The sequence below is a fragment of the Hakea prostrata genome, chromosome 3 (assembly GCF_041222555.1).
Source record: "Hakea prostrata isolate BN-2017 chromosome 3, UWA_Hpros_2, whole genome shotgun sequence".
In the NCBI taxonomy this organism is placed as follows: Eukaryota; Viridiplantae; Streptophyta; class Magnoliopsida; order Proteales; family Proteaceae; genus Hakea; species Hakea prostrata.
Window position 1 is genome coordinate 8,457,515 of NC_142602.1, and position 16,969 is coordinate 8,474,483.

At 37.0% G+C, this 16,969-nt stretch overlaps 1 protein-coding gene across 7 annotated transcripts in view; it reads right to left on the reverse strand.

Moving 5' to 3' along the window:
- The window catches only part of ATM (Serine/Threonine-kinase ATM-like protein), a 103,220-nt gene extending 90,302 nt beyond the window's left edge, over positions 1 to 12,918 (reverse strand). Inside the window, exons 1-14 of one of the 7 annotated variants that reach the window (XM_089148784.1) lie at positions 12,724 to 12,918; positions 12,236 to 12,338; positions 12,037 to 12,145; positions 11,767 to 11,910; positions 11,301 to 11,462; positions 10,998 to 11,190; positions 10,451 to 10,607; positions 10,216 to 10,355; positions 10,045 to 10,132; positions 8,293 to 8,396; positions 6,858 to 6,956; positions 4,103 to 4,159; positions 3,783 to 3,864; positions 1,529 to 1,603 (exon numbers count right to left, since the gene is read on the reverse strand). In XM_089148784.1, coding sequence (XP_089004910.1) covers positions 1,529 to 1,603; positions 3,783 to 3,864; positions 4,103 to 4,159; positions 6,858 to 6,956; positions 8,293 to 8,396; positions 10,045 to 10,132; positions 10,216 to 10,355; positions 10,451 to 10,607; positions 10,998 to 11,190; positions 11,301 to 11,462; positions 11,767 to 11,910; positions 12,037 to 12,145; positions 12,236 to 12,304 — 1,479 coding nt within the window. In that variant the 5' untranslated portion in view covers positions 12,305 to 12,338; positions 12,724 to 12,918. The other 6 variants (XM_089148782.1, XM_089148783.1, XM_089148780.1 and 3 more) reach the window with 6 other exon arrangements.
- Between the last annotated feature and the right edge of the window lie 4,051 nt (positions 12,919 to 16,969).

Here is a 16,969-nt window from a genome sequence, read left to right on the forward strand (position 1 = left end):
CATCGCTTATCACTTATGAGAGCTACTCCCAAACCAACTCTAATATGATCGTTCATTGTCTTATCCTTCCTAGTTTTGCCACTCATCCATATTAGCATCCTCTTATATTGAGTTTATCTATATGATTCTTTTTAATAGCCCAACACTCTACACCACACATCATAGCTAATCGAACGACAATTCTATTTATAATTTTTCTTTGAGTTTTAAAGGAATATGTCGATCACACAAAACCCCGGATGCACCTCTCCACTTCATCCACCCTATTTTAATTATTTGGGAAACATCATCCTCTACATCACCTTTTTTAGTGCAGAGGAAAGAAACTCTCTCACTGGATGCACTCTCCAATCCGAGCGTAGAGCGTACAACGCTCTTGGCAAGACTAGAAAAACCTAGTTATCTCATCATGTCAAAGCTCATGAGAAGATGATGAGCCGAATCCTATGAGCGATTTATGATTGAACCAATGTACCCAAAAAAATCGCTCTGAAGCATCTCCTTATCATCAAGTTTTACCACCTCATCGTCCACCCGATCATGACCAAAGTAACAAACTAGATATTTTGTCGTCGTTCTACTTAGTTTAAAACCTGTTGATTCCAAAGTTTCTCTCCATGATTCTAATTTGGTATTAATCCACACTTGGGTCTCATCTATCAACATATTATCATCAGCAAAAAGCATACACCAAGGACCTCATCTTGAATGTCTTTGGTTAATTCATCCATTAAAAGTGCTAATAAATATGGGCTCAAAGCATATCCTTGATGTAGCCCAACTATAATTAAGAATTCATTACTTTGTCCCCCCACTGTTATTACACTTGTCATTGGACCATCATACATATCCTCAATTATGTCCACACACCTCTCCAAAAAAGATGCCAAACCACATGGTCATCTGATGCCTTCAAGTAATCTTGCATATCCATCTGGTGACCCTTTCCTCTACTCTGATGATGAATAATTCACTAGCAATACATCCAAAATAGGTTTTCATTAATACTTCTATAGTAGGAAACTATTACTCATAATTGTTCAATGTTTATATTATACACTAGTATGGTTAATCTTATAGAAGTGTAGGCTCTTATATTGACCCAATTCAGCTTCTTGACCGACCATGACTATGTTTGAAAATTGAAGTACCATAGAGAAGAGCTAAGTACCATTTCTAGAGTCCTATTTCCTCATCAACCACCATTCAATGTTTACCATGTATTTCATTTTGCAATCAAGTACACTATACTCTCACCTGCTAAGTTGGAAATAAAAGCTATATAATTTAAAACTAAGAGGAACAGGTGGAAACAACAAATATAGTTAACAGAAATCAATCTAAGACGTAATTCTTACAATTAATAATAGCTTCCTGCATTAATCATGAGGGAAGAAATAGTGCTGCTGATTTGATCAAAGACCCTTTTTATTGATCAAGGACCCGAGCTTTAGAGCAATCAAAAAACAACAATAATCCTCAGTGAAGTGATCATTCAGAAGGGAAGTGCAGTAGAAGTAAAACTTACAACTGAAGCCACGTTACTGAATATAGGTAGTACATGCATCAAACAGGTCCAGATTGTACGCCAACTAGTGCCAAGCTGCATAAAATGTTCAAGAAATCAACTGCCATCTCTTTTTTCCCCATTTGGATGGGGGTTAGAATAGGTTTTCTTTCTCATTCGTATCTAAACAGATGAAATAAACCATAAAATTTGAACCAGAATTCCTTCAACCCACCAATCACCTCAGAAGATACAGCCCACCAAAAATCTCTTATCAGTGTTTACTAATGCATTTTTTGAGAAAGGAACAAGAAATTACCACTTTAGCATTTTCAAGCCCAAAAAGATGGCTTTTGCCAATAGAAAAGTTATTGAAACATTGTAGAGGCCAAGGAGACCATTTTACTTAGTACACCGACGAGAAAGATCTGTTGTTTGTCAAAGCTTGATTGTCAGAAGAACTTTGTGTGGGAGGAACTTAATTCTGTTGATTCCAATTCCATACTGTCTGAAAGAGTACATGTTCTCATAACCACAAAGTTGAGTATTCTAAATAAAAAACCAACTACGCCCAAAGAGAATGTGACACTTATAGGTAGTTCATCATATTGCATTAGCGGTGCAAGTTTGGCGCTAAGCAGCTAATGGCCCAAACCGCCCCAGCCTGCTCTTAGCCTGAACAGAATTTGGCTCAAAAGTCCAGCCCTCAGGGTGGGTCAAGGCCGAGTGAAAGTGGCGCTGAACTGGGGTCAAGGTTCAGTATTTGCCTGAACCATGTATCAAATTTCAACGTCTGATTCATCATCCCCATGTAATGGCATATATCCTCCACCTATGTCCATGCACCCCCTTGTAGTCCCAGCATCCACTTTGTAATCCCAGGTATTTTTTAAATATTTTTTTCCCATCTAGACAACCTGAAATTTGCTAGAACTTGACATGTGAGTAGATCTTGGGGTCAATCTATCCACCAAATTTGGACACCATGAAAATTGCCATGTAACAGGTATTTGATGCTAGGTGACATTCATAGACAATGTATCTTGGTAACCCATAACAGAAACCCGGGAAGGGTAGAGCATTGATGTAAACATCCCAAGGTCCTTGCATGTGAGGCCAACATGATGCACAACACCAACAGTGGAGAAGTGTCAGTCTTCACCCAATTTTTGCACATCCCAGGAGTTGAACTCTGAAAATCCCCTGCTCTGATACTAAGTTCACTACCATTTCACCTCAAAGTTCGAATTTTTAGGGAACGGCAGGTCAAGATAAACATGGTACAAAACAAGTGGAATAAAATATAACCACAAATTAGACTATTAGAGTAAAAGTCCAAATATGAGCGACATAAATAGTGTACATGCAATTTAAAATCTGGAAGTACAACTACGAGCAACTTGAATAGAATCTGATTACATCATGATCAACAACCCAAATAAAACTAGGGAGGAGGTTTTTTAGCCAATCGAAACATGAAGAATCTTGGGCTGGCATATATTTCTATGACATCAAGTGATCAACACATGAACTAGCAGAAATTAATGGCATGTCAGGTTTCAGCAAAAATGGAGTCGCACACATAATGAAGCAGTGAAATGCCATCAGGAAGCTGAGATTCCTGAAGGCAGCATGCATGGACATAAATGGCAAGGTAATTTATAAAATTTGCGTCTAAAATCTGACACATGGCTAATCGAGACCATTCCTTAAACATCCTAACGTCAAAATCACCATATCATCTTCCGCCTGCCACAAATAGATGCGCCAACCAGGAAGGAACCACGGTTGGCCCAACGAGGAATTGTGCCGAACATAATTTACAGAAATCAAATCCAGGGGGCCAACAAAGCAAGGAAGTGCCTCATTTTGGTCATGTTGTTCCTTGTTTTAAAGGGAATAACTTTAACTGTGTATCCTGTACAGATGCCTGAGTTGATTCTGTACAGGGATGAAGGTCATTGTCTTTTGTATAGCAGGTCTAAATGCTGGCAGCACCACTTTGTGGCTCATATAGCATCCTTCTTGTGTTGTTCTGTCCCACACATCCCCCAACCCCAACCACACACACACAAAACAACAACAACAACAACAACAACAAAAAGAAGAAGAAGAAAAAAACGAAATAATAAAACAACAATATTACACAACATCTTATATATTCCTCAGATGGAAAAAGTGCAGATGAAAATATTAACCCCAAAAGATGGAATCACGTATTTCCAAAGGTCTAAAGTAAATTGTACTTCTTCAACAAAAAGAAATAGCCAAATACCTTGAGAGAGGTGAGAGATGAAGACTGCAGCGCATCCACACTTGCATGCGGAAGCAACACAAAGGAAAGCTCCTGCAGGCTCCTTCAATAGGAGTTGCACAAATAATGTCATCAAACAAAATAGAAACAAAAAAGCAAAAATAGACATATCTTGCAAGGCAACTGAAACTCACATATGTAATCAGTAAAGCCCACAAAACCAGACCAGTGAAACCAAAAAGACAACAATAATGTAGCCATAGATATACAGTATTGTGGACTGATAAATATGATGATGTTTAAAAAAAGTTAGAAATTATGTATTAAATGATGAGAAATACCTCAGAACCCACAGTACACCATCGTAAGCATGATCGGTGTTTCCATCATTCAAAATCCTTAAAAATAAGAAAACAAAGAAATTATCAAACCTAAAATGATCATTTAAACATTCATCAGCAATATCTACAGCAAGTTAGCAACATATGCATAACTATGATGATCAGTATCCAACATGCATATATGAACAAGACAAGCAAATAGCATCTGACCTGTTATCCAGGGAAAGCCCAAAAGTAATTTTAGGAGAAGTTCATGGAAATAAAAGTTTCCAAGAGAAACTCCACCTACATTTTTCATAGTAGTCTGCAGGCCCAAAAATCAATCAGCCGGTTGCCTGGTTGGTCACTCATCATGAAGGTTTTAATTGTTGTAGGAGACTTGGTACAATAGTAAAGGTTGCTCCATTCTGATGAAGTGGTCACACGTTAAGTCTTCGGAAAAGCCTATCTGCTGAAAGCAGGGGTAAGTAAGGCTACGAACATAATGGCCCTCCCTAGACCCTGCAATGGTGGGAGCCTTGTGCACTGCGTATGCCCCTTTCAAGAGACTAGTGATATCAAGATGGCACCTTGGTTTTAAGTCCTTGTAGGAGACTTGGTACAACGACAAAGGTTGTTCCATCTTGATGAAGTTGTCACAGGTTAAGTCTTGTGAAAAGCCCATCTGCTAAAACCAAAGGTAAGTAATGCTACGTACATAATGACCCTCCCCAAACCCTACAAAGGTGGGAGCCATGTGCAGTGGGTATGCCCTTCTCTAGAAAGCTAGTGATCATAGTCATCAAAGTGGCGCCTTGGCATCCAGGTGCTTTGGTCAACTCAGGTACCTTGGTCACCTTAGCACGCACTCTAGAAGACTAGTGACCCTACATTTTAAAATTATCCAACACATTGGTTAACCTAGGCATCGACAGCAAATATGGTTGGCAAGGCACCAGGCAAAAGGTTAAATACAAAGTGAAACTTTAGGTGAGCAAGGTGCCTTAACAACTAAGTTTCAAGTCTATTCTATTCCTAGGAGAATATTAATAGAGGCTAATTAGTCTTACAAACCAAAGTCCTATTCACACTTGGGATGGAATAATCATAACTTAAAAAGGAAAAGAAATCCTAACAGCTAATTAAGATATTAAGAGTCTACAACCTGATACCTTTGGCTGCCTAAAAACAGCTTCAAGTGTAGGCATTCCTCTCTACATCAGCATCATTAAGTGTAGCCTAGGTTCCCTACACCAGCTCCATAGAATCGTTGGCATGGAATAGGTTATTCTGATGTTTCATTAACTCCTCATTGTTTTATTAAAACCATTATTATGAAATTGTAATTCCAATATGAAAGCTGAAGCTACTGTTCAAATAAACAGTAACCATGAATAGTAACTCTAGTCCTAAATCCTAATTGAGTTCTAGTTTTAGTCCAAATCCTAATTAAAACATCCTAATGTGTAATTGCTTAGAAAGTTTTGTTACTAATTACCTCTCTCCTATGATTCTCCCAAGCTGTCTTGTTCAATCTCCATTAAATGGGCTTCAAGATTGTTGTATATTTTGCAAGTTCAAGGACTAATTCAAGCATTCCAATGGCTGTTCTTCAATAACAGCAAGTTCTACTTCTAATCTCTGTTAGTCTGTTCCTCATTCCCTGTTAACTTTTCTCTTTCTATTTTCTCTTCCCTAAACCCTTGCCGTTGGAAGATATTTCCCATCCAAATCAACCATTAAAATCCATTGCAAATCAATTCAAATCCATCCCACATCCTATACATATCATCTCCTCCATCCAATCAAGAGCACACATCAAACTACTATCCAACATCCAAGGTTTCAACCCCCTTCTTGAATTTTTGTACTCCTCAAAAAACCAAAATTTCAAACTTAATCTACACCAATCTAACCATTAGAACTATCCCAAACTCTAGGGATCATCCCTTAAGTTCTCTCCAAGTTTCGCCCCCATTCAACCACTGCAACCTACTATCTTATGTACCCCAATAAACTGCCTCAAAATTCTAAATCCTGAACCATAAAATCCTAAACTGTTGAATTGAGATCTAGGGAGACAAGCCCCTAGTTTATCCTATTCCATCTAGAGCTACACCAATGCATGGCTTAAATAGATCTAACTACTTCAAATCAAGTCCTCTAAAACACAATTGAACTAATTAATTAAACAAACTTAAATGGACCTTGTACCCTCATTTTGTGCCCATAAATGGCCTAATTACAACTTAAAACCATGGAACAAAAGGTCCATAACCAGTAAAAACCAGCCCCCGCGCTTATTTTAGGGAAAGCAAGCCCTTTTGATGTGGATTTGAATCATTTTCAATCAAAAGTTTCTCCCAATTCTGGTTTTTCCCTTCCTTTGATCTTGCAGTTCTGGCAGACTATTCTGATCTGGAAACTGGTTGTACATGTGACCAGTAAGTGAACTCAAAAGTGTACTAATCACATTGTCTATGAAATTCGGATCTGAAATACATATTCATATTCAAAGCATGGATATTGAATACCAAGAGATTGTGGTCACTTACCTCGAAAGTAGTAGAATCATCATAGGAAATTCAGTAGGTAACAACTAACAAAAAAGTGACATCATGTTCAGATAGAACTTGCTACCTAGACTATAAGCAAACGCTCAACTCGTAGCATTGACCACATAAGCACATATAGCATATCAAGAATTTGGTTTATAATAAAATTCATTGAAATTAAAACAATCATTAATGACATTCATGTGACCAATGAAAAATACCTCTCAAAACTTTCACAAATGCCGTTAAACCAGTAGATTACAAGATCCTTGCCGATGCGATGGTGGTAGTTCCGTATAAGAAAACAAAATGCACAACTCCTGTAGCATGCATTGGAAAAGGACAAACTTAGCTTTACATGTACTAACAAGATACTCGCCTCCCCTCCCCCACTCCACCCCCATCAAAAGAAAACCAAAAATAAAAAATAATCACATTGCTAAGGTAAGCCATGATAGCATTGGTGGGAATAAGTGGCTTACTTGCAAATCGATAAATTCTTACAAGCCCAAATTGTCTGATAAATGGCAATAGTACTAGAGACCCATAGAATGCCTTTACTTAAGGAAAGATGTAAATCCGACCTTGATTCTTCTTACAAGGGATCTTTCTCAGATGTGGGTCAGCAAGGGTACCTTTCATTGCAGTTGCAACTGGTACCAAAGCCAAGAACTTCTCATTCCTTTCAGCAAGCAGAGAAGCAAGTGAACCAAGTGCCACAATGAATCAGGTCAAGGCCCCAGAAGAGATAGATGGCAGTCACTAAATATCACAGTCTGTAAGAGGTCCTAACTTCTTTATATTCCTCTTCTCAAATCCTTCTATAGACCACCAGTCTTCTCCTATATAGTGTGGATTCTTGATTGAGGGAAGGGGATACGCTGTGATGGTTGTGTAGGTTGGCCTATCTAGTATCAATATTCAGGTCTACAAAGGTTGCAGGACTCGTCCTCTACAGTAGTGCTTCATTTGACCAAGGAATGACTTGATTATGGGGCCTTTTTTAACCCAATGTATCTTCTTGCATTTGTTTATTCCTTCAATTTTTCAAGAAAAACATTTGCTAACGTCTGGATGCAGGAAAATAGAAACAACTATGTTAAAAGAATAAATTCAAAAGAAATGGTGATACTTCAATAATGCCCAGAAAATGTCATGTTAACAACTGCATAAATGAATGACTGTAAAAAACAGAACCGCTCCCCAACAATGAGGCATTAGACTACTTAAATTTGACATAATTGCATATGAAAACAAGCAGAAAGATAGGGATTTTCTAAGTTAAAAATGAGAAACAAACTTCAAAAGATTTTAAAATAAATGCATAAATATACTAACAATACCATTGACTTGATTGCTATGTAACTCCAAGCAAGCAAAGGTGCATATGTTGTTCATGTCATGTGTCTGTTTAAGCTGGTTAGGTATAATTTTCATAACAATTTAAAAAAATAATTTCTCCAACATAAGGAACATCACCATCCTCAAGATCTCTATGTAGACTTTTATATTATTACACACAAAATTGCCAACCACCAAATCCCGCCACAAAACATTGCGAATCAAAGATTTGATTGTCGTTTTATATTAACAGTACCAAGGCCACATGACAGAATCTATTAACTAGAGCACCACTAAATTAGATAAAAAGCTTACCATAACCACTTCCTTTTTGTAAGCCCCTCCTTCAGATAGGCAGCAGCATGTTCTCTTCTAGCTCTCTTTTCCAATGATGGTTGTTTGGTAATATTAACACATGCCTGAGAAATCACCATCGTTTGTTCATATTAACACATGCCTGAGAAAGCACCAACCACTTAAAAGCCCCCATACAACTGCTAGCTTTTGTGGGTATACACATATAGAACTAGGTATATGCTAATTAAATCCTCTACCTACAATTTGTCCAAAATTTCACCATGTAAATACAAAGCAAAGGGTTATGAATCAGTAGCAATCCCGAGAGACAAAGCTCAGAATAATACATGCACAGGCAAACTACCATCAATGCTACATAAGGTCATCCAGTCTAACACTGATATTGGTTCAACAACTATTAACCACTTCACTACAGATGTATAGAATCATGATCTGAAGTTTTGGCCCCTATCAAAGGAAAAACCATGAGTCCTCTTGAAGAGCAAGGTGTTCAGTATTAGCATTGGTTAGCATGTCAGGAAGGTGGTATGACGAGTTGGAGTGGCGTTAAAAGACACAAGATATATGTAAAATACAGAAGAAATGCACGGAAATGCTGAGAGCAGTGTACCATAAAATTAATAATTAGGCCTGGATGTTATACAGTTAGTCACAATACCTTTCTGTGTGATAGTGATGCTGGTTCTCAAAATTTGTGTCAAAATGCAAAATGTACTTTCAAGAATAAAGACCATAAAATATGTAATAATTGGGTTCAAGTAGTGAGGGGATAATTAGATGGTCAGACCCAATATCTGCCATATAGTAGCAGATCATTTAGACCCAAAGTTTGTGTCATCTGAAGATATCCTATTTGCCAATCCAATTCAAGACCCTGACCTCGTCATTTGAGAGGGTTTATGATATCCAATTCCAGGCCAACAGAATAGCAAATTAGCAACAAAAGGAACCTTTACCATTTTGATCAGTCTAAAGGGAGCCTGATGACTAAACATCTCAAGGTCATTAATCATGCACAATTTGAGAGACTTCAAGGGACCGAGGCTACAATAAGAGTTTGATCCAAGGACAGGGGATAGCCTGTGTAAAGATAAGACAGGATGACATGAGACAGGTCTTAATAACTGAACCCTATCTGGCCAACTTACTTTTCCATACTACAGAGATCAAAGAGAATCTAACCTCAAAAAAAAAGAGATAAAGAGTCCCTTCCGTAAAAAGAAAAAATCATAGAGTATTCTATTCTTAACTGATGGATAACAACTTTTCAAGTTCCCGGAATTTCAGAAAGAAATCATACAGTTAGTAAACTATTTTTAGTGGTAGGGAAAAGTTTTTCCTAAAATGCCCACCTCTCAAAATGTTAAAAAAAGACTGAAACATAATCAAGATTTTTTTGAACAAATACCCAGTAGAAAACAAAGGCTGCAAGCTCAATTAAACAAAGTTGCAAGCTAGTCAAGTGTCCAAATTTAACATCCTTTTCCATACTACGGAGATCAAAGAGAATCTAACCTCAAAAAAAAAAGAGATAAAGAGTCCCGTCCGTAAAAAGAAAAAATCATAGAGTATTTTATTCTTAACTGATGGATAACAACTTTTCAAGTTCCCGGAATTTCAGAAAGAAACCATACAGTTAGTAAACTATGTACAATTTTTAGTGGTAGGAAAAAGTTTTTCCTAAAATGCCCACCTCTCAAAATGTTAAAAAAAGACTGAAACATAATCAAGATTTTTTTTAACAAATACCCAGTAGAAAACAAAGGCTGCAAGCTCAATCAAACAAAGTTGCAAGCTAGTCAAGTGTCCAAATTTCTCATCCTTAGTGGCATCACTCCTGTAATGAACATAAACAGCCCATCAGAACCTTACCATCTTATTCAAGAAAAAAGTAGAAGTTGCAAAGGCACCCTGACTCACCACAGCAAACTAGTGCTCACGGTATTGCTTTGGTCAAGTTCCTTACAGACAACATCTAGAAGTTGTTCAACCAAAAGAACCCCATCAGCAGCAGTCCTTACTAGCTTTAATTGTAACCTTGCATATAGAATAAGGGCTTCCTACAAAAGACAGACCCAGCACTAAGCCATTTGTCCATAAAATTAAACTAATACTTCATAAGAAAACAGGATTGATTTTGGATTGCTTAAAACACCTTCAAGCACTTATCATGGGTTGTAAGCCATGAACGCAACAAAAATTCCTGTACAGCAGAATGGATCTCCATTGACTGGCATCCCAGATTCGGACCATCTTTTGACAGATACGTATTAATGCACTCAATAAGCTTGCGAGAAATTTTTCCCTCATCCCTGATAATGTTCCAACAAGAGAACAAACAGGAAAGCATGAACAGTGATTCCAGCAAACTTCTTTTTTCTTTTTTTCTTTTTTTAACACAAGTGTCAACTGACCATCCCCACCAGTCCATGCACGCCAAAATCGCATGTACCGTGTCATACGAGGGTTAAATGAGAACCACTCAACTTTCATTGAAACCAGTCAAGAGCACTAGACACCCATGTGTGAGTAGCCCCAAGGGTATAAGGAGTCGAACTCAAGACCTAAATCTTCCTTAGGCAATCATCCCTTGCCAACTCGACTACCCCTTGGAGTTTAGTGAGCTCACCAAACAATGCCCCAGATAAAGAACAAAAAGTATGTCACAGAAATTGAACAAGCAGGGATGCCATGTGAAATACCTAACATGCAAGAAAATCTGAATGAATCCCTTAACAATGTCTTCTCTAAGATTATTGGTAAAATCTCCAGGAGGGTTTTCCAGAAGGGAATGTAGAGTGAGGATACAGCGGAATACTTCTTCCTTTGGGTTTGGTATGCTACTTCCCCCACTCAAGCTTCTCTCCACCTTGCTCATGTATAGAAGCACTAGACCTAGGTAAAAGAAGTATTTCAGATGCTGCTTGGTATAATCATAGGCTTCATCCACGTAATTAATTGAAGTAGAAAGGTAACACAAATATCAAATGTTCAAATGGACTCACTGCAGTAGACCCGTTTCCTCATGTGAAAGCGATAATCTCTCACAGTCAGAACATACCGAAGAATGACCCCATATTCAGACTGGAACGTAGGAACATCTCTTAGCACATCCCAAATGTGACTAAATAGTGTCTTGACGACAGGAAGTAGAAATAGCCTCCTGCCTGGTGAATTAGAAAGAAATGCCAATAAGTAGATGAAAAGTACACTCACCCACAGACAGTTCTAGGTGTCTCCACCATGGATCAAAGAGAAAATCTCACTTTAAATCCTGATGCTAATCAAGTACAGGTACAAATTTCAAATCTTGCTTGCTTTAACTTATTTCTCCTCCAACACCCATTTTTTACAATAGGTATTCAAATTTTGAAAAATCTTCAACATAAACCACCATGTAAGGCACTCAACTTGGATGTTAAATAATACACAAAGGAATCAGATGGAGCACATGGAGTTCCTATCACTAACCCGGAAACTTTGCATCCTCTGCTCGTTGGATGGCAATTCTAAGTGTTTTTGCGTAAAGCGACTTTGGTTGTCGCTTTTTGCTTGTGGATATTTCTGAGGCTATACATTGGATGAGGTTCGACACAAGGAATGGCCATGTTTTAGCTGTGCACCAAACAATGGAATAAACGAAATAAACAGATGATTAGCAAATATTTCTGTAATTCCAAACACCGACACCACGGTGGATGTCGCCAAATTAAAAAATATACGAGAAGAATGCCATCTTACACTGAGAGATCTCATTCGGTTTGAGATTTGCGGTATTATGGCTTAAAATCTTGCAGAACCCAAACGAGCTTCCCCCTTCCAACCAATTATACAACACCTTTATTCCTTCCTAAATAAATTTCAATACATACGTCAAGTAAGAAAGAATGAAGATACAACGGAAAAATCATAAGCGCCAACAAATAAAACGTTTTCTTACTTCTCGATCTTTAGCCTTATTCGACGAAATCTTAGAAATGATTTCTTCGATATCTCTTGAGGTAGCCATAATATCTTCTACTGCCCTTTTGCCTCTTGAACACCTAGAAGTATGTCATTAAGCCAGTGAGAGACATTTTGGGAGGGGGTATTAACCTGAGCTTTCCATTCTAATACCGTCAAAACTACTTATCTCCACTCTCGAGTGGTTTTGCAACGGGAAGAGACTGAAAACGCTATGTACCTGGAAACCAATATCACTTACTGGGTATCCTTTCCGACAGGATACTAACACACACAAAAAAAGTAAAGCAGGTGACCTAGAAAATACAATACGGAAAGAAAATTAACATCGTTGAATAATAACACACTAAAAGAAAATACTCATCGAGCTTTGGCCTGATCAGACAAAAACTTGGAAATGATTACTCCAATAGGCGTTTAGGTAGCGATGTTAATTTCGACGACAGTTATTGGGAAAAATTAAACCTAGTTTTTCAGCAACAATTGTCGACTCTTCGTGGCTGCAACTTCATCGCTCGGTTTTGCAGACGAAATGGCGGGAAAAAGAAAAAAAAAAAGAGTGTGGAGTGAGGAACTGACGATGGAGACCTGCGAGGGTTTAACAATACACATCATCTCTTCTTGGCCGAAAGCATTTAAAGTCTAAACCCTTCGTCTTCAATGGCTCAGTATGACCAACAATGGTTCGGCGCTTGGGGTTCATCGACACGGCGAGCGCAAAAGACGAACCGGATGATTTTTATTTTTTTTTGTACAAATGCGTTTTTTATATATAGAGATAGGGATATTACATATTGTACGGTGGGAAGTAAAACCCTATTCTTTACGGAAGTAGGTTCCTAACCATCCTACTACTCCTCCATTGGCACGAACCGGATGACTTGTTACTGTATGAACCGTATCTCGATGAACAAGCGAAACCGCGAAGAGAGATTACTACGAATTATTGCGATCTATGATTCGCTATGAAAATGAAAACACAAACAAATTTCTATTTGGACCAGTTTAATTTAAACCAGAAGCCCATTTGGTTTGCCCTCAAGTCCCCTCTAGTCGCATGCGTATTAGCGTGGAAAATAGGAAAAAAATCATGGTAATGCACATCCCTCGCTGCCCGTGCAAGCAGTGCATATTTGTACCAAATGATTGGCTGATATTAAAAGCTTAATTTCTAATTTTAAAAATCCTCAATAGTCTTGTATTCACTTTGTTTTCTCGTACAATCATTTGGTATATATGTCCACTACTGTGCACAGCATATGATGTTTTTCCTGAAAAATATTCATGAGTCTTCCCTCTTGCACATGCAAATATGACCTCTCCATTATTGCCCCCTACCAAGGCTCTTTTTGGTTTCAATTCTCATTGTCTATTATGCCTATTTAAAAGAAATAAGTACAATAATTCATTATTGGTCAAGAATGAAAAATGGTTTGGTGACATTTGTCAGGAATAAATTATAGAATGAAAAATAAGTTTGGTACATCAAAATGAAAAATTATTAGAAAATGATAATAAAAATTAATACCCAAAAAAAAAAAAAAAACACTATCGTAATTGCTCTGTGCGGCCTACTCTGTGCGGCCTACAACATTGGCAATGTCCAAGACCTCAACATCATTACTATCACTACTTTCAAATTCATTATCAAACAAAGGAAGCTTGGGCTGACTTTTTGTTGCTGTCAGATAGTTCATCTGCTGTAGTGTCTCCTCTCATATGGATTCCCCTGTTTTTGATCTTCTGAGATAAAAGAATTCAAAGTCAATATAAGAGTAGAAGTTGCAGATTCTTAATAAAAAGAATGTACATACCTATTTTCTTGTATATATCCAATATGAATTTTCTTGATTTGGAATCTTTCAATTGTGTCCTTGAAAAAGGTCAAAGATTGGATTTTTGACATAAAAAATGATGGATTACAGCAAAGAAACTTCAACGGGATAGAACAGTAACATGTAGAAAAGGAAGTCTAGGAAAAACCTATGACCTCTCTTCAATTCTTAAAGATCCAATAGGGAGGGAAATGGAACCCTGCCTAACATTTTCTTTCCAAGTCAGAGCCAGAGGAACACAGCTTCATTTTATTAATTTTGTTGGATGACTAAAGCTTTTGCTTATTATGCACTGTTGAAAGTTGAACCAGAATAGCTCTTGAAAGGCATGAATGCCTCTGCTCCTCCACTGTTGTTCTTGCATAACTGAAACGAGTTATCAGTGGTACTGAGGCAGTGATCATCTTCTTGGATATGAAGTTCATTCCCTAGAGAACCAACAGCGTTCTTTCCATGCTTTGTTTTCGGTGCAGGAATTTCCTAATGCTCTCACCACAAGCAACAGAAGTCATTCTCAGTAATCACATGAAACTACCAAACTAACAGCCCAGGAAGATTATAGTGATACCAGGAAGCAATGGAAATATTGCCTATTTTGAACAAACTCCGCATTACAAAACCTCGCCCAGTCAGAAGCTCAGAGCCAAACTTAGATAACCACAGAAGAATATCGAAATTTTGGCTTTTTTTTTCAAACGAACTCCATTAACAGGCAAGCAAGCCTCCTCAGTGGTCATACTTGGATGCCAATCCGCCAATGCTTCAAAAGGAAGCCCTTCAACTGAACGAAATTCATTGCTAAAACCACCATCTCTGCAGAAAAATTTCACCAGCAATGGATGCCCAGATGCAAACGAAGCCCAGTTACAGATAACGAAGAAACACTAATTCCAATTGCAACTCTTTGGCAAAATTTGAACAAAACGGACAAAAAGGAGAAGAGCAGAATTTCCTCGGGAAACAAGAAACCCATCAACTATCATATCTAAAATTCTGAAATCCTAGAGATTTGAGAATGGTGACAGTGATTTCTATCCCATTTACCCGATCCACACATATTCTCTCTGGATAAGTTGTTGGTTTGGGAGAGGGTTTGAAAGTGATTTTTATAAAATAATGTGTATTTACTATTATACCCATCTTAAACTTTAAAATTTCAAGTACACCACCGCATAAATGAGGAAAATGAATTGTCACTTACAATTCATAATGGATAAAAAGTCCATTGTGGATTTTAGAAGTTTTTCTATTATTTTAAATAAAAATAAAAATAATAATGGATACCAAACCATTTAAAACAATGAAAAAATCTCATAATAGACAATGAGAATTGATACCAAAAAGAGCCCAAATAGCACCATACCCACTTCTTATTTTTTCCCAATAAGCAAAATTCATTGAGATAAAAGCCTCCAAGTAAACATTGTTCGAGCTTAAAACAGAGTTATCAGCCATAAATATTGGTGGAGACTGCCACCAGACTCAATGTAAGCATAACACCTTGGTTCCTTTAGCAATGAAATTAGTTGTAACATTCGAAGTTCTGTCTATAACTTTAAATTTAGCGCGCACTTATTATGTTTATAATTGTTTCATTCTAAACTTATCTTTAGCCATCCAACTAGAGGTAACCAATGGTGGATTGCTTCTATTGAGTGGGAGTATGAAAACCACTTAGAAGAATTGCCATCTCCATGTCTAAATCTATTATAATTTATCTTAATGATTTGAATTAAGTGTTTACGGTATAGAATTAAAATTTAATACAATATATGAATAGTTTATGAAATATAAAGTAAATTATTTACCGACAAAGGCGATTATCTCGATGATGAGCATGTTGTGGGTTTTGAGTGTTATGACTTGCTAGCTGGAAGAAAAAAAAAAACGGAAGAAGTTAAAAAGAAAACAATGAGAATGAGTCATGACTGAATGAAGGAATTAAGGAATTACGTAATCTTTGTGGGTTTCTATTTTATATTATTTAGTAACAAAAATAGCTAGTATGTCAATTAAAACGGCAATAAATAATAAATTAAATACAAATATGTTTAAAAGTTGGGTATTGCATTCCATGTATGTTTAATGTACATAAAAATGTTGTTTTTCCAATTATATGTTCGGATGCGCATATTTACTAACTATGTGTATATGTAAAATCATTTAACTCCTGATTTTATTTCCATACTTCATGATTTTTGGCAGAGAGAATGTGGGGGAGATGTTTTCCGGCAAGGTCTGGGAAGGCTCCTTCACCTTGAGAATACGAGGTAATTACAACGAGAATAGTTTTGGTCATAACGCATCATACAATGGTAGTTTTGTTATTGAATATTTAGATTTTAAATCACTTAACATAGACTGACTATGTTATGTGTGGTAACTAGTAATATTAGAGTGGGTAACAAGTAAACTTGTTGGAAAAAATGCACATCCATTTAGAGAGAAATAAACATGAAGTTACATTATTTTTTTTAATAAGAAACATGAAATTACAATCTATGGTATTTTTGACTGTTTGGATCATCCTGAGGATTTAGCTCATCTTCTATAATTTTTTTATTTTTGAAGGAAAAAAAGAAAAAAAGAATGAAGATGTTTAAAACCCAAACATATTTACCTTTGAAAGAGTGTTAGAATCATGACGGAGAAGATGAAGAGAAGCTTGCAAAGACGATAAGTAGCATGAAGAAGATGAAGGTTGAAGAAGATGGAGCGACAATTATGCAAACGATTTGGAAAGTTGAGGGAAACTTGAAAACTAAATTTGGGGATTTTTGTAGGGTTTTATAGTGGTACGGGTTTCAAGTTGAGTAAAAAACTAGATGTTTTGTTATAGGCTTTAAATAGGAATCGGACACGTGACATTATTTAAA